The sequence below is a fragment of the Gigantopelta aegis genome, chromosome 7 (genome assembly GCF_016097555.1).
Source record: "Gigantopelta aegis isolate Gae_Host chromosome 7, Gae_host_genome, whole genome shotgun sequence".
Classification (NCBI taxonomy): domain Eukaryota; kingdom Metazoa; phylum Mollusca; class Gastropoda; order Neomphalida; family Peltospiridae; genus Gigantopelta; species Gigantopelta aegis.
The window spans coordinates 24,199,750-24,224,850 of record NC_054705.1 but is presented as its reverse complement, the minus strand read 5'-3'; the positions used below and the strand labels follow the sequence as shown (position 1 = coordinate 24,224,850).

At 38.3% G+C, this 25,101-nt stretch overlaps 1 protein-coding gene across 3 annotated transcripts in view; it reads left to right on the top strand.

Annotated features, from left to right (window-relative positions):
• LOC121377155 (potassium channel subfamily T member 2-like) overlaps nt 1-25,101 on the top strand; it is an 88,527-nt gene that overhangs the window by 22,556 nt on the left and 40,870 nt on the right. For 2 of the 3 annotated variants that reach the window (XM_041505057.1, XM_041505056.1), the window contains exons 3-13: nt 1,383-1,465; nt 4,140-4,236; nt 6,166-6,249; nt 7,377-7,485; nt 11,559-11,633; nt 12,691-12,777; nt 13,786-13,889; nt 16,982-17,168; nt 17,932-18,096; nt 23,822-24,022; nt 24,810-24,918. In XM_041505057.1, the coding sequence (XP_041360991.1) occupies nt 1,383-1,465; nt 4,140-4,236; nt 6,166-6,249; nt 7,377-7,485; nt 11,559-11,633; nt 12,691-12,777; nt 13,786-13,889; nt 16,982-17,168; nt 17,932-18,096; nt 23,822-24,022; nt 24,810-24,918 (1,301 nt within the window). The remainder of the gene's footprint in view (nt 1-1,382; nt 1,466-4,139; nt 4,237-6,165; nt 6,250-7,376; nt 7,486-11,558; nt 11,634-12,690; nt 12,778-13,785; nt 13,890-16,981; nt 17,169-17,931; nt 18,097-23,821; nt 24,023-24,809; nt 24,919-25,101) is intronic. The other variant, XM_041505058.1, reaches the window with a different exon arrangement.

Genomic DNA, 25,101 nt, shown 5'->3' with positions numbered 1-25,101 from the left:
ATTCAAGTGTTTCAGGTATCACAAAGCTTGAGCCCATTCTGTTTTTTAATTATTACTAAATAGAGATTAACACCTGTCTGGACAAGTGACACCCTTCTGATTATTTAGGACGTCCACTGCCCCAAAGGTATTACAAATATGTGACTTTTCTCTCACTTACCGCTGTCGTGGTTAGGCCATCGGTCTACAGGCTGGTAATTACTGGGTTCGGATCCCAGTCAAGGCATGGGATTTTTAATCCAGATACCGACTCCAAACCCTGAGTGACCGGCCTCGGTGGTGTCGTGGTTAGGCCATCGGTCTACAGGCTGGTAGGTACTGGGTTCGCATCCCAGTCGAGGCATGGTATTTTTAATCCAGATACCGACTCCAAACCCTGAGTGAGTGCTCCGCAAGGCTCAATGGGTAGGTGTAAACCACTTGCACCGAACTGATCCATAACTGGTTCAACAAAGGCCATGGTTTGTGCTATCCTGCCTGTGGGAAGCGCAAATAAAAGATCCCTTGCTGCTAATCAGAAAGAGTAGCCCATGTAGTGGCGACAGCGGGTTTCCTCTCAAAATCTGTGTGGTCCTTAACCATACATGTATGTCTGATGCCATATAACCGTAAATAAAATGTGTTGAGTGCGTCGTTAAATAAAACATTTCTTTCTTTCTTTCTGTCTCACTTGACTGACTGTACACAAACATGTAGCTAATTGTTGCATTTGTTGTCTGTTTCTGTGAAAAATAAAGTGCTAGGATGGCATGGCATTATAGTCAAAATCAAGGAATACTAATGGTAATATTTTAGAGTTTCCAGAAAGTGTTCAACAATAAAGTGCTAGGATGGCATGGCATTTGCTTTCATAAAAAAACATGTTACTATGCTTAACTTACTTTTCACTTTATTGTGTGCAAGTTACGACTTTGTGCCTTATATACATTCCAGAAATTACGATTTCCTAGTTCGAAAGTAATACCTTTTTCTTTCCAAGTAAATAAATATAAGGCTATTTAATTACTAGTTTGAGCAACACATAGCACCATAGCGTGGACAACCAGGCAATATTTTACAACATTATTTATTGTTTGTTGTTTATGTGACATGACAAGTAAATGTTTTGTTTGCATTTGTGGGATTCAAATGCACTGAAAACAACCTTTGGGTCTGACTTTACTGGTCGCAATCCATAATAGCTGGGTGGTCTTGATACCGGAGTAGTTTTACTATAAAATAATAAGGCAAATATTCTGGCCTTTAAAATATTGGTCTTCATTATGGGTGGTCTTATAATCGAGGTAGTCGTTAGGAGAGGTTTTACTGTAAATGTTTATGGAATCCATATTTTATTCCGTCTGTATGTTTATAGTGAATATTTGTGTTTAATCTCGTTTCAGGGAAGCTCAAGTTAAATTTTTCACGTATGAATTATCTGTTCGAGGTCGACTACGAAGAATTTTAATTCGCAATTCTTCAACACGTAAGATATATTGTGTATTACATGCGTATCGGTTAATATCACTCTCCAAATTAGCCAGCTGAAAAATTAAAAAACAATTAGCACATTTATAATAAGATAAGTACAAACTTTCTACTGTTATACGAATTGCTGTATTCTGACATCAATGACAAATTTAATGTTATACTTTGATAGACCTCAGAAAGTGATATCATTACATCAAAGGGCATCAATGGAAATAATGTAACAATTAAATACAGGGGCGTAGCGTGATTTGGACCTGGGGGGGGGGGGGGGGGGGGTGTTCAAATATGAACCAAGTGGACCCATTTTCTATTATGTTTTTGCACAACCAGAAACTCCATATGTATAAGCCTGTATGTTTTAGTCCAAAAGCGGACCATTTGCTTCAAGGGTTGGGGGTGGGGGGTTCGTCCAAACCCCCGCAGCCTATGGCTCTGAAATACCTGTTTTAGAAAGTTTCTTTTTTATTGCCTGTTCTCTAAAAATGCACCAGTATTTATATTCAAATCAGTAATGTGTTATAGCACTATGGACATCGACAGAAATCATATTTATAATATAAGAATTTAAAAGATATTTTATTGAAAGTCTCTTCTAACTCTGTTTTTGAACCTAAAAAGTATTGGCTTTCTACTCTTTTCATATTAATTTTAAAAATTTGTGTGTGTGCTGGGGTGTCATTAAACATTTATTCATTCATTCTTTTTATATTTTTTTTATTTTTCTTAATTAATTTTATTGTCTGTTCTCTGTTAATGTTATATTTATGTTTCAAAATTTACTTTACTCTGTTTCAGTAGTTTTCATTTTCATTGCCTAATCTTCTTCTTCTTCTGCGTTCAAGCTATAGTTGATCATGCTTTAGATTGGAGTCAAGTTGTGGTGATAAAACCTGCTGTCTCTGTCAAGTCTTCTTTGGAACCCCAAAGCTTGACAGCCAGTGTGGCTCCATTCGGCTAGTGCTTTATCTTGGCTTCATTGTATAGATTGCCTAATCATTATTACCAGTACTTAATGTAGCAGTCGGTATTTTGTGCACAACACCAGCTACGGGTTAGGGCATCATCTTTTATTCATGTAAACATAATACACAAGACACACCCTGCAAGGATTTAAAACACAAACATTAACAATATGGTAAAAACAATACAAATATATCCCTGTCGAGGTAAAACAAACATTCAGGCATATATTAATGAAATACATTGCAAATCATAGAAAACCGTCATTAAGCATTAATTATCATTTTGATGATTATGAATCATCCTCCTCTTTATCCTAAATACTGTCATCACGATTATTAATCATGTTAACATACATGTATATATATATATATATATATATATATATATATATATATATATATATATATATATATATATATATATATATATATATATATATATATATATATATATATATATATATATATATATATAATAATCAATTCGTGACCACCAATTATAATCATTGATTATAGCAAAGGGGAGATAATTTATAGTAAATAGGGTTATTTAAATGATTGTAATTATAATTATTATTTGACGTAATAAAGAGATATACTTAGCTTTATCATTAATGAGTTTATGAAAGAAAGGATATAAATTACAAGAGTATATTTAAAATTACAAATATATAAGTATTAGACTTAACCTGTAGCTTAACATACCATATGAATTACACGTAGGCATTGTGTTGATATATTCGATAATAACTGGGGAAACCTGCATAAAAATAAATTCATAATATCAGTTGTTTAGTATATGGTTTCCATATATCTATTATACATTCAGAAATAAAACATTTAAACTAATTCATTCCAAAACCAATGTTGTGGTGTAGTTCATCATAAAAACAGTTGATTAAACGTAGCTCAAATATTAACTCAGATAAGCTAACAACTAAAACAGAAACTTCACTTAAATCATAAAATATATAGTTTTGACAGCAGAAAACAAAGATGGCTGACATTCATTATGTCACGCCCTGTAATCCATAATAATTAAAAGGCAGATTTATTATTAAATATTGTATGTTAAATTATTCATTAATCATTACCAGGAATAGAAAATTAGGCATTTACTATTATTATTTAAGTTTATCTTCTATAACAAATTAATACTAACCTTTAAATTAAACTTCTACTATTTCTCTCTGATCTGAACTTGTTTCTCCAAATACTAAATAATTAGGTCCTGTCTGGTCAGTCCAAAGAAAGCATGCAGATACAGGTGAGCGTTAATTAGCCAATGGGAGAGAAAGAGACAAGGGTCAAAGTTTAAAGATAGCTTGGGTGTTTTATTGTAAACTGGACTGGACTGGAACATTGTAACTATGGCTACCAAAAGAGCTCACACTGACTGCACTGATGTGGTCACGCGTGGTTGACCAGCATACACGAACACATCACAGGTACAGGGCAATACTAAAAAAAGGAGATAAAATGTTAATTATAGTGATATGTTGTTCAACCTGTAGTTGTTACAGCCTGAAAATAAACATTAATGAAATACATACTAAATACCATACTTAAAGGTACATACTCCTCTAAGAACCTGAAATTAAACATTAGTTACATAAAACCTATATGCTTAAAATACACGTGTACTACATTAATATTTTTAAAAATGTACTTTAGTAAAATTTACTACCCATTTTTGTTAAATTTTAGGTTTAGCTGCGACATTCTTTGACCTTGTCATCAAGTGTGTGATTTGCATCACCTACATCGTCCGAGTGGTTCTTGATAATCCGAAACAATATGCCTGGTATGTACAAATATCTGTCTGGCAGTCTGTCTGTCTGTATGTCTGTCCATCTGTCTCGTTGTCTAGAGGACTGGAACATGTACGTACCATGTTGTGGGCTGGACGTCCATCTGTCTCGTTGTCTAGAGGACTGGAACATGTACGTAGCATGTTGGGTGCTGGACGTCCATCTGTCTCGTTGTCTAGAGGACTGGAACATGTACGTACCATGTTGGGGGCTGGACGTCCATCTGTCTCGTTGTCTAGAGGACTGGAACATGTATGTACCATGTTGGGGGCTGGACGTCCATCTGCCTCTTTGTCTAGAGGCCTCGTTGTCTAGAGGACTGGAATGTGTATGGACCATGTTGGGGGCTGGACGTCCATCTGTCTCGTTGTCTAGAGGACTGGAACATGTATGGACCATGTTGGGGGCTGGACGTCCATCTGTCTCGTTGTCTAGAGGACTGGAACATGTACGTACCATGTTGGGGGCTGGACGTCCATCTGTCTCGTTGTCTAGAGGACTGGAACATGTACGTACCATGTTGGGGGCTGGACGTCCATCTGTCTCGTTGTCTAGAGGACTGGAACATGTACGTACCATGTTGGGGGCTGGACGTCCATCTGTCTTGTTGTCTAGAGGACTGGAACATGTACGTACCATGTTGGGGGCTGGACGTCCATCTGTCTCAGTTATCTAGAGGACTGGAACATGTATGTACCATGTTGGGGGCTGGACGTCCATCTGCCTCTTTGTCTAGAGGCCTCGTTGTCTAGAGGACTGGAATGTGTATGGACCATGTTGGGGGCTGGACGTCCATCTGTCTCGTTGTCTAGAGGACTGGAACATGTATGGACCATGTTGGGGGCTGGACGTCCATCTGTCTTGTTGTCTAGAGGACTGGAACATGTATGTACCATGTTGGGGGCTGGACGTCCATCTGTCTCGTTGTCTAGAGGACTGGAACATGTATGTACCATGTTGGGGGCTGGACGTCCATCTGTCTCGTTGTCTAGAGGACTGGAACATGTATGTACCATGTTGGGGGCTGGACGTCCATCTGTCTCGTTGTGTAGAAGACTGTAACATGTACGTACCATGTTGGGGGCTGGACATCCATCTGTCTCGTTGTCTACAGGACTGGAACATGTATGTACCATGTTGGGGGCTGGACGTAGCCCAGTGGTAAAGCGCTCGCCTGATGCACAGTTGGTGTAGGATCAACCCCATCAGTGGTTTCATTGGGCTTATTCTCATTCCAGCAATGCACCATGACTGGTATATCAAAGGTGGTGGTATGTGCTGTCTTGTCTATGGGATGGTGCATATAAAACATCCCTTGCTACTAATGGACAAATGTAGCAGATTTCCTCTCTAAGACTGTCAAATTACCAAATGTTTGACATCCAATAATAATAAATTAATGTGCTCTAGTGGTGTTGGTAAACAAAAAACAAACATTAAATATTAACTGTCTCTTCATCCAGAGAATTGGGACACATACCGTTTATTTGAAATTCAGAGGCAGAGTGGAATTAGAGAATGTACAAATGTGGAATTCTAAAGGTGGAGCGTGTATAACTATTAGACTAGGTGTAATGTTTGTTTTTACATTTGTAAAATTCTAAAGGTGGAACATGTATAGCTATTAGTGTATGATATTTGTTTTTACATTTGTGAAATTCTAAAGGTGGAACATGTATAGCTATTAGTATATGATATGTGGGTTTTTTAACGTTTGTGAAATTCTAAAGGTGGAACAAGTATAACTATTAGTGTACATGTAATGTGTGTTTTTACATAATTTTGTGAAATTCTAAAGGTGGAACATATATACATGTATATCTATTAGTGTACAACATGACATTGTGTTTTTGCAGAGTAAGTTCTAAAGACAGTGTAATTATAAATAAATTATAATGAGTTTGTAATGATTGTTTTTACAGCTATGGAAAGCCGTGTGGGAACGCGACTGCGAACCACTCGAAAGACGATGATGGCATGGTGTTCTCATCCACCAAGATTAACTGGTAATTACAGTACCATGTGGGTGGTGGAGTCAGTGGTCTAATGCTGACCAGTTAGGGTAGTGTGCAAGTAACAACTCATGAACTAAAGTTAACACTAATAACAGTAAAAGTTCATATCACTTATTCACCCAAATTGTTGTACATTCTCTAGGCAAGCACCTGGGTGTGTGAGAATGTGAGTGGGAGTGGGTGGAAGTAAAAACACTGAGTATAGATTTGTTCTGCCTTTCTGTTCATCCATCTGTCTGTCCGGGGCGGGATGTAGCCCAGTGGTAAAGCACTCGCTCGATGCACGGTCGGTCTAGGATCGATCCTGGTCGATGGGCCCATTAGGCTATTTCTCGTTCCATCCAGTGCACCATGACTGGTATATCAAAGGATGTGGTATGTAGTACCCTGTCTGTGGGATGGTGCATATAAAAGATCCCTTGCTGCTAATCAAAATGAGTAGCCCATGAAATGACGACAGCAGGTTTCCTCTCTCAATATCTGTATGGTCTTTAACCATACGTCTGACGCCATATAACCGCAAAGTAAAAAATGTTTTGAGTGCGTCGTTAAATAAAACATTTCCTTCTTCTTCTTTCATTTGTCTATCCATCCATTAGCAATTTTCAGATATGTTGAGTATTTACTTCAAAATTATTAAAATGTGGTTAATTTATAGAAGACTTTATTAGCCAAAGAGTAAATTTGTAGCCATTTTGATTTTGTTTGTTACTTGATGTTGATCACTTATCAAGTGTACTTAATAATGTTTTGTCAATGTGTCTACATGTATATATAAACTGACGATCAAAAGAAAGTATACCAATTATTTTTATTATAAATAAACACAATACATGTTCATGGAAGGTTAGATAGGTTCCAGTATTGTTCGTTATAATGCAATCAGTGACTAATAGTCGCACACTGCTGCGCTTGGGCGATGCCGCACGTGCAAAATGAGTTTATTCATCAAATGTATACTGCACGAGATCGTGGGTCGTAGTTTAGCTGTGATATGTTAATTGTAGTGTAAATCTAGTTATTATTTTGTTGATTTTTAGAAATAGTTTAGATTTTTATTTGGAGTTTTATTAAAATGTGATGTTGTTGGCATGGTTCGTGTGATTCTTTGCATCCAGGTATGTTTTGTTGTTCGTGAACCGTCCGTTAGCTCTGTGGATTATCCAGATCGTGCTTTCTGCTGTTACCCTGTCTAAGGCATTCTTACTAGTCTATGTCACTACAAAGGTAAGTGTAATAGTTTTTGGGATCAGGAATGTTTTGTACTGCATTTAGTCTTACAGTTTAGTATTCTTGTTATATAAAATTCATATTGTAAAACAGTATAGTTTCTGGGACCTGTCGAAGAAATATTTTCTATTTTCTGGTGCTTTTAGTGTTCTAAGTTTAGTATAGTTTACTTACATGCATTGTATGGAATTCACAGGGGACAATATTTTGAAATCTGAGGTAACCGGAAGTCGGTTCACATGGTTTTTACCTAGGTAACCAATTGTTCGGTTACGTGAATTATATTTGCGTAACCTGTGGATTACCTGATCGGTTACCTCAAAGTTACGTTGAAATTATATTTTAAATACATAATTTTTAGCTCAAACATAAAGTTAAAACAAAATACAAAAGAAAACGTTTTGTAAAACAGTTTTTTTAATGCTTGCAAATCGAAAGAAGTGACTTGTAGATGTTTCTTTTTTTTTCGTACGATCGTAGCGTTGTAGATTTATTATTATTATTATTATTATTATTATTATTCACCACTTGCCATTGGTGAATTGCAAAAAGTAATTTTTAGTTGCCCGAATCTAAAAACCACTGTTCTCAGGCATCAGGACACCATATTCTAGAACCTCTGTGCAGCTTGCTGAAGTTAACACTATTGTAAAAGGACTTAATATCAGCCCAGTACTGAAATAAAATAGATACATTTGGAGGAAAAATGCCCATTCCCTGGTTCCTCTGAAGAATAATGCAAAACACTCAGTCACTCACTGGTGCATGATTAGACTAATCATTTTTTTATATAAATAACAAATAAAGGCTACCATTTGTCACTGATAATATGTAAAATTTAGTATACAGCAGATTAAAAAACCCCACCAAAAACCCAAACAACAAATGTCCAGTTCCTCTGAACTATAAAACAGGCTACTCATTGGTGCATGATTTAATTAATAAAAATAAATCTTATAATAACATAAAAAGAAAGACCACAATTTGACACTGATATTTTGCGGTGGCGATGCTACTTTCACTTTATCGCTGGTACTTCTATACTACAGTGACGTTCCAATGTGTGTTATTTAAAGCTCATTATGCGATGTTAGTATTTTTCCGCTTTTGTGACATTTTTGCATTTTTGGGTACATTAAAACCGTTTTCAACCTTTGTAAAATTATAGGCAATTCAATATTATGTCTACATATATTCTTTTAGAGATAGAATAAAAGCAGATAATTTAGGCGCCTTAGCAATCCATGCACATTTCTTTAAAACTTTTGGCTTAACTCTATACTGAGCCTTTGGTCGCAAGTTACAACCGTTGCAATGTACCATTGGCTACTGGTTTGCTGCACATCAAGTATCTAAAAATCAGTCTAAAACATTTGTCGGAATACTAGTAGTATGTCTGCATGAATAAACTTACTGTAATCATGAAGTCTGCAAGTTTTAATTTCTGAACGTCTACAGGTCACGACGTAACCGATTTGTGGTTCGCGTAAATTTAATTTTGCGTAACCGACACGCGAACAGAACGGCGGTTCGCATGGAATATTGTGCCCTGCAGATGTTACCATCAGCTGATATGTATTATGTTCCAACAAAACCAGTTAGCTTTCTGGTGCTTTACCATTGTAGAGCTGTGTGCTATAGAAACACTTCCTAGCACAGCTTTATAGCACCTTAATTTTTATCAGGTCAGGTTAGATTGTTTAACGTGCACTTTCAGAACAAGCTGATGTAGCGCACGCCTGTCGTGAGCACAGGTGCCGGCCTTGGACAGGAAAGTGGTGGGGTGGGTTGGAGGGGGGTGCCGCCTTCACTGGCAGGTGCAAGGGAGCACCAGCAGTCCGACCGTAGCCGGTAACAGGCGGAGGGTGGTATGGTGCTACGGAATTTGGAATGTGCCGTAGGATTAAGCCAAAGAGAATGGGTGCACAATTTTGATGAAGGAAATTTAAGGTGCAATTTTGACAGCCAAAACATAAAGATAGGAGCTACATATAGTTTTAGACATTAGTAAGCTGAGAGCAACTCGTTAATTGGACCTAGCTGGTGTTGGTGTGTCTCCCTAGGTTGCCCAATGGGGCCCTTAAAGGGGCCTGATCTGTTCAGATCATGGCATGACAACCAAGGGGAGACTCGATGCAATTGTGTATGAGTTCTATCAGTTGATTACCCTAATGAAAATAGTATTTCTCTGTGTGCTTACCAGGCTTGCATGCATTTGAGCTTGGCTTTAGCTTCACTCCTCCCACAATCTTATATATAATTTAAACATGCTTCTATTAATACATTAAAAATACAGTTAACATCTTTACATTTAAGGAAGTTATCAGAATGTGACAAGAAATAAATACTGATATATTACTTGTTTCGCATTATGTCAGTAAAATAAATAAAGTCTTCAGTCTTTTTGTTACAATTAGTATTTGATAGGTATACATGTATGTGTTCAATGTTAATACATAAAAAAGTACAATTAAACATCTTTGCATTTAAGGAAGTTATCAGAATGTGACACGAAATAAATATTGATATTTTGTAAGTTCATCACTTGTTTTGCATTAATTTTATGACAATAATAAAAAAAAGGTCCACAGTCTTTTTGTTACAATTAGTATTTGATAGGTATATGTGTTGAATATACATGTAGAATGCCACTGAACCTGAAGCTACATGTATATGTAGGCCTACTTTTGTTTCACATGAAATGTATTTGACACTTCTACAAATTTGAGGACCGGCCTCGGTGGCGTCATGGTTAGGCCAACGGTCTACAGGCTGGTAGGTGCTGGGTTCGGATCCCAGTCGAGGCATGGAATTTTTAATCCAGATACCGACTCCAAACCCTGAGTGAGTGCTTTGCAAGGCTCAATGGGTAGGTATGGACCAGTGATCCATAACTGGTTCAACAAAGGCCATGGTTTGTGCTATCCTGCCTGTGGGAAGTGCAAATAAAAGATCCCTTGCTGTCTGTCATAAAAGAGTAGCCTATGTGGCGACAACGGGTTTCCTGTAAAAAAACAGTGTCAGAATGACCATATGTTTGACGTCCAATAGCCGATGATAACATAAAAAAAATCAATGTGCTCTAGTGACGTCGTTAAATAAAACAAAACTTTTACTTCTACAAATTCGAAAATTTAACCAAATTAAAACACATTGGATTTGTTAAAATTGGCTGGTTGATCAAAGGCTGTACAAAATTTACAAACAGTTTGTGACTCGGCTACCAAGAAATTGGACCTACAGGTATTACCATTTCAAAAATGTCCGGAGGGGGTGGGGGGGGGGGGGGGGGGGTGTCCATTGACGACTCCCACCCCAATTCATTACATGTAGCTGGCAGCTATAGTAGAGGGATTTCTTCCATGTTGATTTGAGAAAAGTTGGAGAATTTAACACTGAGAATGATGTATGAATTAATGTTTTATATCGATGGTTATATTGAGGTGGGACGTAGCCCAGTGGTAAAGCACTCGTTTGATGCACAGTCAGTTTGGGATCAATCCCTGTCGGTGGGCCCAGTGGGTTATTAATTCTCGCTCCAGCCATGCAGTGCACCACAACTGGTATATCAAATGCCATGGTATGTGCTATCCTGTCTGTGGGATGGTGCATATAAAACATCCCTTGCTGCTAATGGAAAAAATGTAGCGGGTTTCCTCTCTAAGACTACATGTCAAAATTACCAGATGTTTGACATATACAATAGCTGATGATTAATAAATCGATGTGCTCTACCTTTTACCTTTGTTAATCAATAGCCGATGTATTTTCCATACTGGAGGATACTTAAACATTCATTCCAGGGTTAGCTCTGGCACTCACCAAATTTGCCAATTTTATTTTTATTTGGCAAAATAATTTTATGTAATAACTTACATTTGTTTAGAAATAACTGTTGATTTCTGCCATTTTTGAAAGTTTAATGAACAATTCGGCGAAATGTTTTACTCACCCAGAGCTAGCTGCCCTGCATTCCTTCATTCATTGCTCTATGAAATGGGCCAGCACTTGCTGTGATGACCTGTTGTTAAAATGAACATTCTTGTCATTATACATGTACCTAATTCCAGGGTCATCGGTTGGATCTAGTGCTGTCGGCTTCGTTCTTTCTCGAAGGCATCTGTTCCGTGCCCATTCTTCTGACTGTGAGTGCAGATCACTTTAACATTGTTGAACCAGAGAGTTATGATTATTTGTACCACATTAAAGACAGACTAATGTCTGCATGAGCATTCACACCAAAATTGTCTTGTCTTGTCATAGACGTACAAGCTCCCATTTTTGTGGGAGAGCAAGCCGATTCCCCCCTCCCTTCCCCCACCACCAATTATAATGAAAAGTCCTGAATCTAAATAACAACCTCAATTCATATAAATGTGCATTGCTATCAAACAGCTATATATATAGGGTTCCAAATGAATTGTTACATATTTTTACATTAATATTATGAGTAGAACGATGGAAATACATTGTACATGTACATGGTGAAAAGATTTCCACTGTTTTTGTCCAAATGCGAAGATTTGCTCCAGTACATGGTGGTGGTTGGGTGGGTGGGGGGGGGGGGGGGGGGGGGGGGCACTCCTGATTCCCCTCCCCAGTCTCCGACTTGTGCACTTATTTCTCTTGTTTTCTGTCTTAACCTCTATTCCCCATTTTATATTAATATATCTTACTAAATGCTAAATATAAACAGATTGACATGTTACACTAAAGTTGTGCGTCTTCACTAGCACCGTACATGTTTTGTCAGTTATATCTACCTGTACAGTGTCATGTAGTAGTATTTTCAACTCAAATGTCTCTTTGCCATTTACAGCAGCTAGGGTGGTGGGAAGTAGCCCAGTGGTTTGGGATCAATCCCCGTTGGTGGCCCCATTGCGCTATTTCTCGTTCCAGCCAGTGCTAAACAGCTGGTGTAACAAAGGCTGTGATATGTACTATCCTGTCTGTGGGATGGTGCATATAAAAGATCCCTTGCTGCTAATCGAAAAGAGTAGCCCATGAAGTGGCGACAGCAGGTTTCCTCTCTCTCTGTCTATCTGTGTGGTCAACCATATGTCTGATGCTATATAACCGTAAATAAAATTAATGTGTGTCATTAAATAAACATTTCCATAGCTAGCTAGTATAAAAAAATATATTATTTCTAATCATTGCACCATATAATTATATAAATGCATGTGGTTTTCTGTATTACAGGTCGTATACCCATTAGTTTTGAAGGATTTATTTGTCCCAGTATTCCTCAACTGTTGGCTGGCCAAACTGGCTCTGGAACGAATATTTGTAAGTTGATGCATGGTTTAACTTTATTCTAACTCAAATTGTTGATCACTAATTATTGGTACAATATTGCCATAAGTCTGATGTCATATAACCGTAAATAAACTGTGTTGAGTGCACTGTTAAATAAAACATTTCCTTTCCATGAAAAAATTTGAAGTTGAACTACATGTACATCATAATTTAACAAAAGAACAGTGTATGTTTTGCTATGAAATCTTGTTGAAGATAATTCAACTAATTATTCAGTATTCATGCATTCATTCTTAAAGAAGTTTTAACTTCAAACAGAGATGCACATATACATGTAATATATAGAGTCACATATTTGATGTTAGTGTTAATAAATCAGCAGTTTAATTCTGGTCCAGTGCATTTCAGTGGTTTGGCAGTATCTAATATTTATGATCATTCATAAGTCAAATTACAGTAATGTACACTTATAACGAACATGCTTATAACGAACTACTGCATAGAACGAAGTGAACATAAAGTCCCTATACATTAATAACCAACTTGTGTAAATATGTACAACAAATTATTGCTATAATGAAATTACTACTGTGGTTTCTTTCAGTTCATTATAAGAGTACTTTACTGTATGTGACATTTAGCATCATTCTGTGTTTCCGCCAGCCACATAGTTTAGTTTGGAAGTGTTATAGTATATGAGATGGAGTCACACAGTATCTATATTATGAACCATATTTTATTATTCCGGCAGAATCCTACAACACTCACCCCGCCTTTCCCTCAAACACCTCCCCTCAAGCTACACCCTAAACCTGAATTTGCCCAAATTGAAAATGGAATCTGGAGTGAAAACATTAAATTAATCTAAGTTGTGATAAGTTGTCATTATATGTTAAGTTTGTCTTTTCCTTGTGTGTGTGTGTGTAATTAATCATATTCATGTTGTTAACTTTGTTTGACACCCAATATAGCCACTGTGTATTTTTGTCATTAAACATTTCATTCATTCATTAATCCTCTTTTTTTGTGTGTGGACAGAATGACCTTCATCTTACGCGGCAGAGATTTCAGACGATATCCGTGACACTTTCACAGCAGATTTTTCTTCTTGCCGTCAGCATGGTCTGTATGGTGTTCACAACGTACGTACATCACAAGGTTGTGTTGCTTAACGACACCACTAGAGGACATTGATTAATTAGTGGATTAGTGGATGTGAAAGATTTGGTAATTCTGATATGTAGTCATCAGAGGAAACCCGCTACATTTTTCCATTAGCAACAAATGTTTGACATCCAATAGCCGATGATTAATAAATCATTCTGGCTCTATTGGTGTCGTTAAACAAAACAGTTGTAAATCATTGCGGAATAGAGTTCGATTGGGTTTTTTAATATAGTTTTGAATAATGGCAATATTAGTGCATTTGGAATTATAAGAATTGAACATTATATTTTTGATGTTCATGCGATGATAAACACCAAAGCAAACTTTTAACTTTATATCACCTCTATGGACTTATAATTTTTTCCCATCCCAACCAGTGCCCACCGATTGATATATTAAAGGTAGTGGTATGTACACTTTTATAGCTCAGGTGGTAGAGTGCTCTCCTGAGGTGCGATGGGGCAGAGGATATATCACCTCTATAGACTAGTTTTTTCCCATTCCAGCCAGTGCCCACCGATTGATATATCAAAGGTAGTGGTACATGTATGTACACTTTTGTAGCTCAGGTGGTAGAGTGCTCTCCTGAGGTGTGATGGGGCAGAGGATATATCACCTCTATAGACTACAGTTTTTCCCCATCCCAACCAGTACCCACCGATTGGTATATCAAAGGTAGTGGTATGTACATGTGTACACGTTTGTAGCTCAGGTGGTAGCTTGCTCTCCTGAGGTGCGATGGGGCAGAGGATATATCATCTCTGTAGACTACAGTTTTTTCCCATCCCAACCAGTGCCTTACGCTGGGCTTTAGATCACTCCAATTTGGGCATACGTTTTTTGGCCTGTTCTGAGAATACCAATTTGAAAGTGTTTTCAGTGTTGTAATGTTTACAACAGCTGGTAAAGAGTTGTACATAGTCAGAAATGCACTTCAAGTGATTTTAATCTAATTACAGCTTAACATTCCATTGGTTTTTGGGCAAAATGTTTTGAGGTTAGCATGTTTGAACTTATTTTGGGCACACCGTTTATAGCCTCAGCTTTGGTGCAATCTAAACCCCTGGTATTATGACTGATATATCTAAGATCATGGTACATGTATATGTACTGTCTATGGAAAAATTATATCAAAGATTCCTTGTTGCTTTTATCAGTAGGATTAGCCTCGCTTTTTGTTGACAAAACCCTGCGTAATTGCCATATGTTAGGCAAAAACTAGTCATAGTTTAAAATATACTGAGGTGTTGTCAAACATATATTTCCTTCCTTTACAACCGTAGCACTCACTTGATGTGCGGTCATTCTAGGATCGATCGATTCCCATCGATGAGCCAACTAGGTTATTTCTTGTTCCTGCCAGTCAACCACGACTGGTATATCAAAAATACATATGCCCAAAATAACCATACCCAATTAAGTACAAACATGCTGACCTCAAAATATTTCATCTCAAAACCACTGAAATGTTAAGTTTAATTATATTAAATAACTTAAAATACATTTCTGAATATTGACAACTCTCCAGCAGTTGTTAATGATGGTATTGACAATTAATGACAGTATTGTGCTCAGAAAAGACAAAAGTCCCTGTTGTGCCAAAATTAGTGAGATCTAAAGCCCTTGGTATGTGCTATCCTGTCTGTGGGATGAGGCATATAAAGATCCCTATTCTTGCTACTAATGGAAAAATGTAGCATGTTTCCTCTTTAAGACTATGTCAGAATGACCAAATGTTTGACATCCAATCGCTGATGATTATATAAATCAATGTTCTCTAGTGGTGTCATTTAACAAAACAAACTTCTTTTCTTTTTTGTTTTGCTACTGATTAAAAAATGTAGCGTGTTTCTTTAAGACTACATGTATATGTCAGAATGACCAAATGTTTGACATTCAGTAGCCGATGATGAATAAATCAGTGTTCTCTAGTGGTGTCATTAAACAAAACAAACTGTAACTTTAGCATTCAGCGTTAGTACAGCAAAGCTGTCTTAGTGGATTCAGCTCTGTAGACACCTATAGTTAACACTGACAAGACTGTCGAGTGGGCGTTAATCAGTAGATGTGTGCCAAGCATAAGTCAATAAAACTGGGTGACTTTATAGTTGCATGCACCTACATGTACGTATGGTTGCAGAAAGTACTAGTTCACCAAAAATTATGGTAAACAAGTAAAAAATATAACCGCAAGTCTGAAGATCAACTTTCTTTTCTGACTTAATGTTTGAATAAAGAATTTATTTTCAGTCTTCAAAACATTTAGTTTAATTTTTATTATTATTTTTTGTAACATTCTTATGAACGAATATTAGTTAAGGGTGAGACCAAATGACGTTGGGTTAGGCAAGATCATATAAAGCACATGTGATTGTGTAATAACAGTTGTAATGACGTAATTCTGGGAAGCGATGTCATAACATGATGTTGCTTTTCCAGTCCTACATGTAGTTATACTGTGCATGTGAAATGTGATGTCATTTCATCATCTCCTAGTTGTGGTGTAAACATTTTGAGACGGCCCTTGTTATTCATGAATAAATTTACAACAATTATTATTATATGGATAATAAATAAATTATTACACTTGTGCATGTGTCATACTGATTTTACGAAACTCGGTCAGAATTTATGTATTACTCTCGGTCTCGATCGGGCAATACACTTGTTTCCTAAAATCAATAGGATTCATAGCAGTCTTTTAAATTCATTGAAAGTCTTTGAAATTGAAAACATTATTTTTAGGTCTTTGAAAGTCTTTGAATTGTAATAAAAGTCTGTAAAAGTCTTTGAATTGTAATAAAAGTCTGTAAAAGTCTTTGAATTCTCACAAATCATAGCCAAAGCAATGATGATATTTTTTACAGCTGCATGCACTTGATATTTTCTGTTACATGTACAAGGTTTTATCTGTCATGATGCATGTAAAAAAGCTACATTTTTTGCCATGGACAGCAACATAAACAAACTGATTTCTGTATTGTCTTTGACCGCTGTGTAAAAGTCTTTGAAAGGTTTTGAATTTGTTTGGTCTTGTCTATGTACATGTGTTTACTCATTGTTACAGGATCTGTGGGATCCAGCACATTCAGCGGGGAAGTGACGAGAGTCCGCTGTCCATGTTTGAGTCGATGTACTTCGTGATCGTCACCTTCGCCACCGTTGGTTACGGGGACATAGCACCCGACATCTGGCTGGGCCAGCTCTTTATGATCTTCGTGATGTGTGTCGCGTTAGCTTTCATACCCAGGCAGGTCTGTACGCGATATTTTTATTTAGTGTTTTTAATGTTTCAAGCTTGACCTAAAAACAAAGTGCACTAGATATTAATGGCTGAAGATAAGCATAATTTAAGTGGTTAGTGAAAATTATGCCATGCGACAATTTCTGAAGATTCCCCGTGCAAGCAAAGTGGAGTTGCTGGACTATCAAGCTGATGACTGTGGTTCAAATCCTGTCAAAGCTGGCTCACATTTCCATTCTGTATTTATTGAGATTTATACATATTGTGAGTGATTGTCACATGTTTAGTGTTGTGTCATTGCATGAGCTGATCGCTATGATGTGGATAACAGATTTCAAGTTAGTGATGTTTAACTATATTTATTGAGATTTATAAATACCTTGAGTGATTGTCACATGTCCTGTGTTGTGTTGTTGCATGACACAACTGGAGGTGATTGCTTCGATGTGGATAACAGATTTCAAGTTAGTGATGTTTAACAGTATTTATTGAGATTTATACGTACTGTGAGTGATTGTCACATGTCTAGTGTTGTGTCATTGTTTCACAGCTGGAGGTGATAACAGATTTCAAGTTAGTGATGTTTAACTGTATTTATTGAGATTTATACGTACTGTGAGTGATTGTCACATGTCTCTTGCATTACAAAACTGAGGTGATCGCTACGACGTGGATAACAGATTTCAAGTTAGTTACGTTTAACAGTATTTATTGAGATTTATACGTACTGTGCGTGATTGTCACATGTCTAGTGTTGTGTCATTGTTTGACAGCTGGAGGTGATTGCATCAACGTGGATGGAGCGCGAGAAGGCGGGGGGAGAGTACACGGACCGCATGGCCAAACGCAACAGACACGTCGTCGTCTGCTCCAGCATCCTCACCGTGGAGGCCGTCATGGACTTCCTCACCGAGTTCTATGCTCACCCCAAGTTGGCGGTAACTATAGTAACCAGGGCACAAATTTTCAAAGCTATCTTAGTGCTACGATGTCGTAAAATCATTGTAGCCTGTGGCGAGTGTCGTTTTGACATCATAGCCTACGACGGGTATACAGTATCGTGGCACTAATATAGCTTAAACATCTGTAGCCAGGGCTCACCTTGTATGTGGCCACATCAGCCAGTTGATCAGTTTTAAACAAAATGGCTACAAAATTTACACTTTAGCTGATAAAATATATACTCTAATTAATTAATGATTTTCAAGCAAATACTTTACATTTTATGAAAATTGACGAAGCCAAACATTTTTCCAGTGTGAGCCCAGCTATACATGCTTTCTGTGCACGGTTTTAGAGGTCTTTACTCTGGTATAGTGTGAGCCCAGCTATACATGCTTTCTGTGCACGGTTTTAGAGGTCTTTACTCTGGTATAGTGTGAGCCCAGCTATACATGCTTTCTGTGCACGGTTTTAGAGGTCTTTACTCTGGTATAGTGTGAGCCCAGCTATACATGCTTTCTGTGCACGGTTTTAGAGGTCTTTACTCTGGTATAGTGTGAGCCCAGCTATACATGCTTTCTGTGCACGGTTTTAGAGGTCTTAACTCTGGTATAGTGTGAGCCCAGCTATACATGCTTTCTGTGCACGGTTTTAGAGGTCTTTACTCTGGTATAGTGTGAGCCCAGCTATACATGCTTTCTGTGCACGGTTTTAGAGGTCTTAACTCTGGTATAGTGTGAGCCCAGCTATACATGCTTTCTGTGCACGGTTTTAGAGGTCTTTACTCTGTTATAGTGTGAGCCCAGCTATACATGCTTTCTGTGCACGGTTTTAGAGGTCTTTACTCTGGTATAGTGTGAGCCCAGCTATACATGCTTTCTGTGCACGGTTTTAGAGGTCTTTACTCTGGTATAGTGTGAGCCCAGCTATACATGCTTTCTGTGCACGGTTTTAGAGGTCTTTACTCTGGTATAGTGTGAGCCCAGCTATACATGCTTTCTGTGCACGGTTTTAGAGGTCTTTACTCTGGTATAGTGTGAGCCCAGCTATACATGCTTTCTGTGCACGGTTTTAGGTCTTAACTCTGGTATAGTGTGAGCCCAGCTATACATGCTTTCTGTGCACGGTTTTAGAGGTCTTAACTCTGGTATAGTGTGAGCCCAGCTATACATGCTTTCTGTGCACGGTTTTAGAGGTCTTAACTCTGGTATAGTGTGAGCCCAGCTATACATGCTTTCTGTGCACGGTTTTAGAGGTCTTTACTCTGGTATAGTGTGAGCCCAGCTATACATGCTTTCTGTGCACGGTTTTAGAGGTCTTAACTCTGGTATAGTGTGAGCCCAGCTATACATGCTTTCTGTGCACGGTTTTAGAGGTCTTAACTCTGGTATAGTGTGAGCCCAGCTATACATGCTTTCTGTGCACGGTTTTAGAGGTCGTTACTCTGGTATAGTGTGAGCCCAGCTATACATGCTTTCTGTGCACGGTTTTAGAGGTCTTTACTCTGGTATAGTGTGAGCCCAGCTATACATGCTTTCTGTGCACGGTTTTAGAGGTCTTTACTCTGGTATAGTGTGAGCCCAGCTATACATGCTTTCTGTGCACGGTTTTAGAGGTCTTTACTCTGGTATAGTGTGAGCCCAGCTATACATGCTTTCTGTGCACGGTTTTAGAGGTCTTAACTCTGGTATAGTGTGAGCCCAGCTATACATGCTTTCTGTGCACGGTTTTAGAGGTCTTTACTCTGGTATAGTGTGAGCCCAGCTATACATGCTTTCTGTGCACGGTTTTAGAGGTCTTTACTCTGGTATAGTGTGAGCCCAGCTATACATGCTTTCTGTGCACGGTTTTAGAGGTCTTTACTCTGGTATAGTGTGAGCCCAGCTATACATGCTTTCTGTGCACGGTTTTAGAGGTCTTTACTCTGGTATAGTGTGAGCCCAGCTATACATGCTTTCTGTGCACGGTTTTAGAGGTCTTTACTCTGGTATAGTGTGAGCCCAGCTATACATGCTTTCTGTGCACGGTTTTAGAGGTCTTAACTCTGGTATAGTGTGAGCCCAGCTATACATGCTTTCTGTGCACGGTTTTAGAGGTCTTAACTCTGGTATAGTGTGAGCCCAGCTATACATGCTTTCTGTGCACGGTTTTAGAGGTCTTAACTCTGGTATAGTGTGAGCCCAGCTATACATGCTTTCTGTGCACGGTTTTAGAGGTCTTAACTCTGGTATAGTGTGAGCCCAGCTATACATGCTTTCTGTGCACGGTTTTAGAGGTCTTAACTCTGGTATAGTGTGAGCCCAGCTATACATGCTTTCTGTGCACGGTTTTAGAGGTCTTTACTCTGGTATAGTGTGAGCCCAGCTATACATGCTTTCTGTGCACGGTTTTAGAGGTCTTTACTCTGGTATAGTGTGAGCCCAGCTATACATGCTTTCTGTGCACGGTTTTAGAGGTCTTTACTCTGGTATAGTGTGAGCCCAGCTATACATGCTTTCTGTGCACGGTTTTAGAGGTCTTAACTCTGGTATAGTGTGAGCCCAGCTATACATGCTTTCTGTGCACGGTTTTAGAGGTCTTAACTCTGGTATAGTGTGAGCCCAGCTATACATGCTTTCTGTGCACGGTTTTAGAGGTCTTAACTCTGGTATAGTGTGAGCCCAGCTATACATGCTTTCTGTGCACGGTTTTAGAGGTCTTTACTCTGGTATAGTGTGAGCCCAGCTATACATGCTTTCTGTGCACGGTTTTAGAGGTCTTTACTCTGGTATAGTGTGAGCCCAGCTATACATGCTTTCTGTGCACGGTTTTAGAGGTCTTTACTCTGGTATAGTGTGAGCCCAGCTATACATGCTTTCTGTGCACGGTTTTAGAGGTCTTAACTCTGGTATAGTGTGAGCCCAGCTATACATGCTTTCTGTGCACGGTTTTAGAGGTCTTAACTCTGGTATAGTGTGAGCCCAGCTATACATGCTTTCTGTGCACGGTTTTAGAGGTCTTTACTCTGGTATAGTGTGAGCCCAGCTATACATGCTTTCTGTGCACGGTTTTAGAGGTCTTAACTCTGGTATAGTGTGAGCCCAGCTATACATGCTTTCTGTGCACGGTTTTAGAGGTCTTAACTCTGGTATAGTGTGAGCCCAGCTATACATGCTTTCTGTGCACGGTTTTAGAGGTCTTTACTCTGGTATAGTGTGAGCCCAGCTATACATGCTTTCTGTGCACGGTTTTAGAGGTCTTTACTCTGGTATAGTGTGAGCCCAGCTATACATGCTTTCTGTGCACGGTTTTAGAGGTCTTTACTCTGGTATAGTGTGAGCCCAGCTATACATGCTTTCTGTGCACGGTTTTAGAGGTCTTTACTCTGGTATAGTGTGAGCCCAGCTATACATGCTTTCTGTGCACGGTTTTAGAGGTCTTTACTCTGGTATAGTGTGAGCCCAGCTATACATGCTTTCTGTGCACGGTTTTAGAGGTCTTTACTCTGGTATAGTGTGAGCCCAGCTATACATGCTTTCTGTGCACGGTTTTAGAGGTCTTTACTCTGGTATAGTGTGAGCCCAGCTATACATGCTTTCTGTGCACGGTTTTAGAGGTCTTTACTCTGGTATAGTGTGAGCCCAGCTATACATGCTTTCTGTGCACGGTTTTAGAGGTCTTTACTCTGGTATAGTGTGAGCCCAGCTATACATGCTTTCTGTGCACGGTTTTAGAGGTCTTAACTCTGGTATAGTGTGAGCCCAGCTATACATGCTTTCTGTGCACGGTTTTAGAGGTCTTAACTCTGGTATAGTGTGAGCCCAGCTATACATGCTTTCTGTGCACGGTTTTAGAGGTCTTAACTCTGGTATAGAGTCAGGGTAGGACGTAGCCCAGTGGTAAAACGCTTACTTGATGCGAGGTCAGTCTAAAATTGATCACCGTCAATGAACCCATTGGGCTATTTCTCATTCCAGCCAGTATACCATGACTGGGTTATCAAAAGGTCACAGTATATGTTATCCTGTCTGTGAAAAAGAGACGGGACGTAGCCCAGTGGTAAAGCACTCACTTGATGTGAAGTCGGTCTGAGGTAGATTATTTTGGTGGACCTATTGGGCTAAGTCTCATTCCAGCCAGTGCACCATAACTGGTATATCAAAATGCTGTGGTATGTGCTATCCTGTCTGTGGGATGGTCCAGTAGCCGAAGTTTAATTAATTAATGTGCTCCAGTGTTGTCGGTAAACAAAGTAAACTCTGTGGGATGGTGCATATAAAAGACCCCTTGCTATTGATGGAAAAATTTCCTCTCTAAGACTATATATGTAAAAATAACAAAATGTTTGACATCCAATAGCCAATGATTAATAAATTAATGTGCTCAAGTGGTATCATTAAACATAGCAAACTTTAACTTTAAACTAATATAGACTCAGAACAATAAAGGGCCAGTAGACATTTTGGTCATTCTGTTTTTAATGTCATTATTTTAGCAAGTTTTCTTCACAAATGACTGCTAAACATTATTTCAGTAAAATATGATCCATGATATACAATAATTTTTCACGGTGTATTTCAGGAATTTATGAAAACTACCAAAATGCTACGAATCATTATACAATGGTTTGTAATGATACATGTACATGTCAATTTGCTCTCTCTAAAGGGTTGTTTAAATCATTACATTTAAAGACTTGCTAAACATTGACACTATACAACAGAAGAAGCTGTATCTTATCGATCCAACCAGAGGTGACTATAGGTTTCGGCACTGTCCTTCTGTCCTGTGTGTCCCAAGTATAATTTTTGAACTTGTTTATCACAATGCCTGAAGATACATGTAGTGTGTCCGAGAGAGCTAAGCCTGGTATTATTTGTGTTTGTAGGAGCACATTGTGATTCTGGTGTGTCCGAGACATCTAAGCCTGGTATTATTTGTGTTTGTAGGAGCACATTGTGATTCTGGTGTGTCCGAGAGAGCTAAGCCTGGTATTATTTGTGTTTGTAGGAGCACATTGTGATTCTGGTGTGCCTGAGAGAGCTAAGCCTAGTATTATTTGTGTTTGTAGGAGCACATTGTGATTCTGGTGTGTCCGAGACATCTAAGCCTGGTATTATTTGTGTTTGTAGGAGCACATTGTGATTCTGGTGTGTCCGAGACATCTAAGCCTGGTATTATTTGTGTTTGTAGGAGCACATTGTGATTCTGGTGTGTCCGAGAGAGCTAAGCCTGGTATTATTTGTGTTTGTAGGAGCACATTGTGATTCTGATGTGCCTGAGAGAGCTAAGCCTGGTATTATTTGTGTTTGTAGGAGCACATTGTGATTCTGGTGTGTCCGAGAGAGCTAAGCCTGGTATTATTTGTGTTTGTAGGAGCACATTGTGATTCTGGTGTGCCTGAGAGAGCTAAGCCTAGTATTATTTGTGTTTGTAGGAGCACATTGTGATTCTGGTGTGTCCGAGACATCTAAGCCTGGTATTATTTGTGTTTGTAGGAGCACATTGTGATTCTGGTGTGTCCGAGACATCTAAGCCTGGTATTATTTGTGTTTGTAGGAGCACATTGTGATTCTGGTGTGTCCGAGAGAGCTAAGCCTGGTATTATTTGTGTTTGTAGGAGCACATTGTGATTCTGATGTGCCTGAGAGAGCTAAGCCTGGTATTATTTGTGTTTGTAGGAGCACATTGTGATTCTGGTGTGTCCGAGACATCTAAGCCTGGTATTATTTGTGTTTGCAGGAGCACATTGTGATTCTGGTGTGTCCCAGAGAGCTGGAGACCAACATGCAGGTGATCCTCAAGGACCCAAAGTGGTCGCAGCGGGTCGTCTACATGCGTGGGTCGACGCTCAAAGACATTGACCTCAAGAGATGTCGCATCAATAAAGCGGAAGCCTGCTTCTTCCTCTGTCCAAGAAGTTCCCTCGATAAGATGAAGGCTGTACGTTGCAGACGTAGTTGCACATAATCTTAAAGGCACTTTGCTACAATTTTAGCATGCAGATAATGTTAGGTTTGTTAAAGGTGCATGTTACGGTTCTGCATGTCAGACCTGTGCAAATTGAAAATGTGCTAACCAGTATGAGGTCATAAATTTAATGACAGAAAAAAAACGTCACAGAAAACTATTTTGTGCAACTGACTGTGTGCAGATAATTTTAGCTTTAATAAAGGTGCATGTTATAAATATGCAGATATTGTTAGCTTTATCGAGGTGCATTATACAGGTTAAGGATGCAGCTGTTATGAGCTTTATTAAAGGTACATGTTATAAGCAAAGTATGCACATAATGTTAGATTTAATAAAGGCCCATATTACAAATTAAGAATGCATATAATTTTATCGGTGTTAAAGTTGAATATTACTGGATAAGTATGCAGATAATAAGGGCTAGCTCTGGCACTTGCCAAATTTGCCAGTAAAACAATTGGCAAATTTTATTTTAATTTGGTGAATAAATTTTATGTTAATAATTGTTATTTTATTACAAAATAATTGGGGTTTTGCAATTTTTGAAGGTTTTTTTTTTTTTTTTTTTTTTTTTTTTTTTTTTTTTTTTTTTTTTTTTTTTAAAGTTTACATAGATGATTTGGCAAATTTATCTGGTCACCCAGAGTTTGCCCTGAATAATGTTAGGTTTATTAAGGGGTGCATGCATAAATGGAAAATCAGAATGAGAATTTACTAGAATTGTTTAATAAAACACAGATGTTTTTGTTTTGTTCAGGATCATCACACCATCCTGCGATCGTGGGCAGTGAAGGATTTTGCTCCTCACTGCAAACAGTATGTGCAGCTGTTCATGGCTAAAAACAAGATGCATGTCAAGTTTGCAGGTACGATATCTATCACTATAGCCTTGTTTATTTATTCATTGTAGCTTTTTTTAATTTCTTTTATCCAGTGCCTCACAGTATTCAGGTGAAATTTGTTACATACATGTAGATTTATCATGTACTGTTACAGATCAAGTTTGACTATCATGGCGATTTACCCATTGTTGACAGAATTATGGCCCT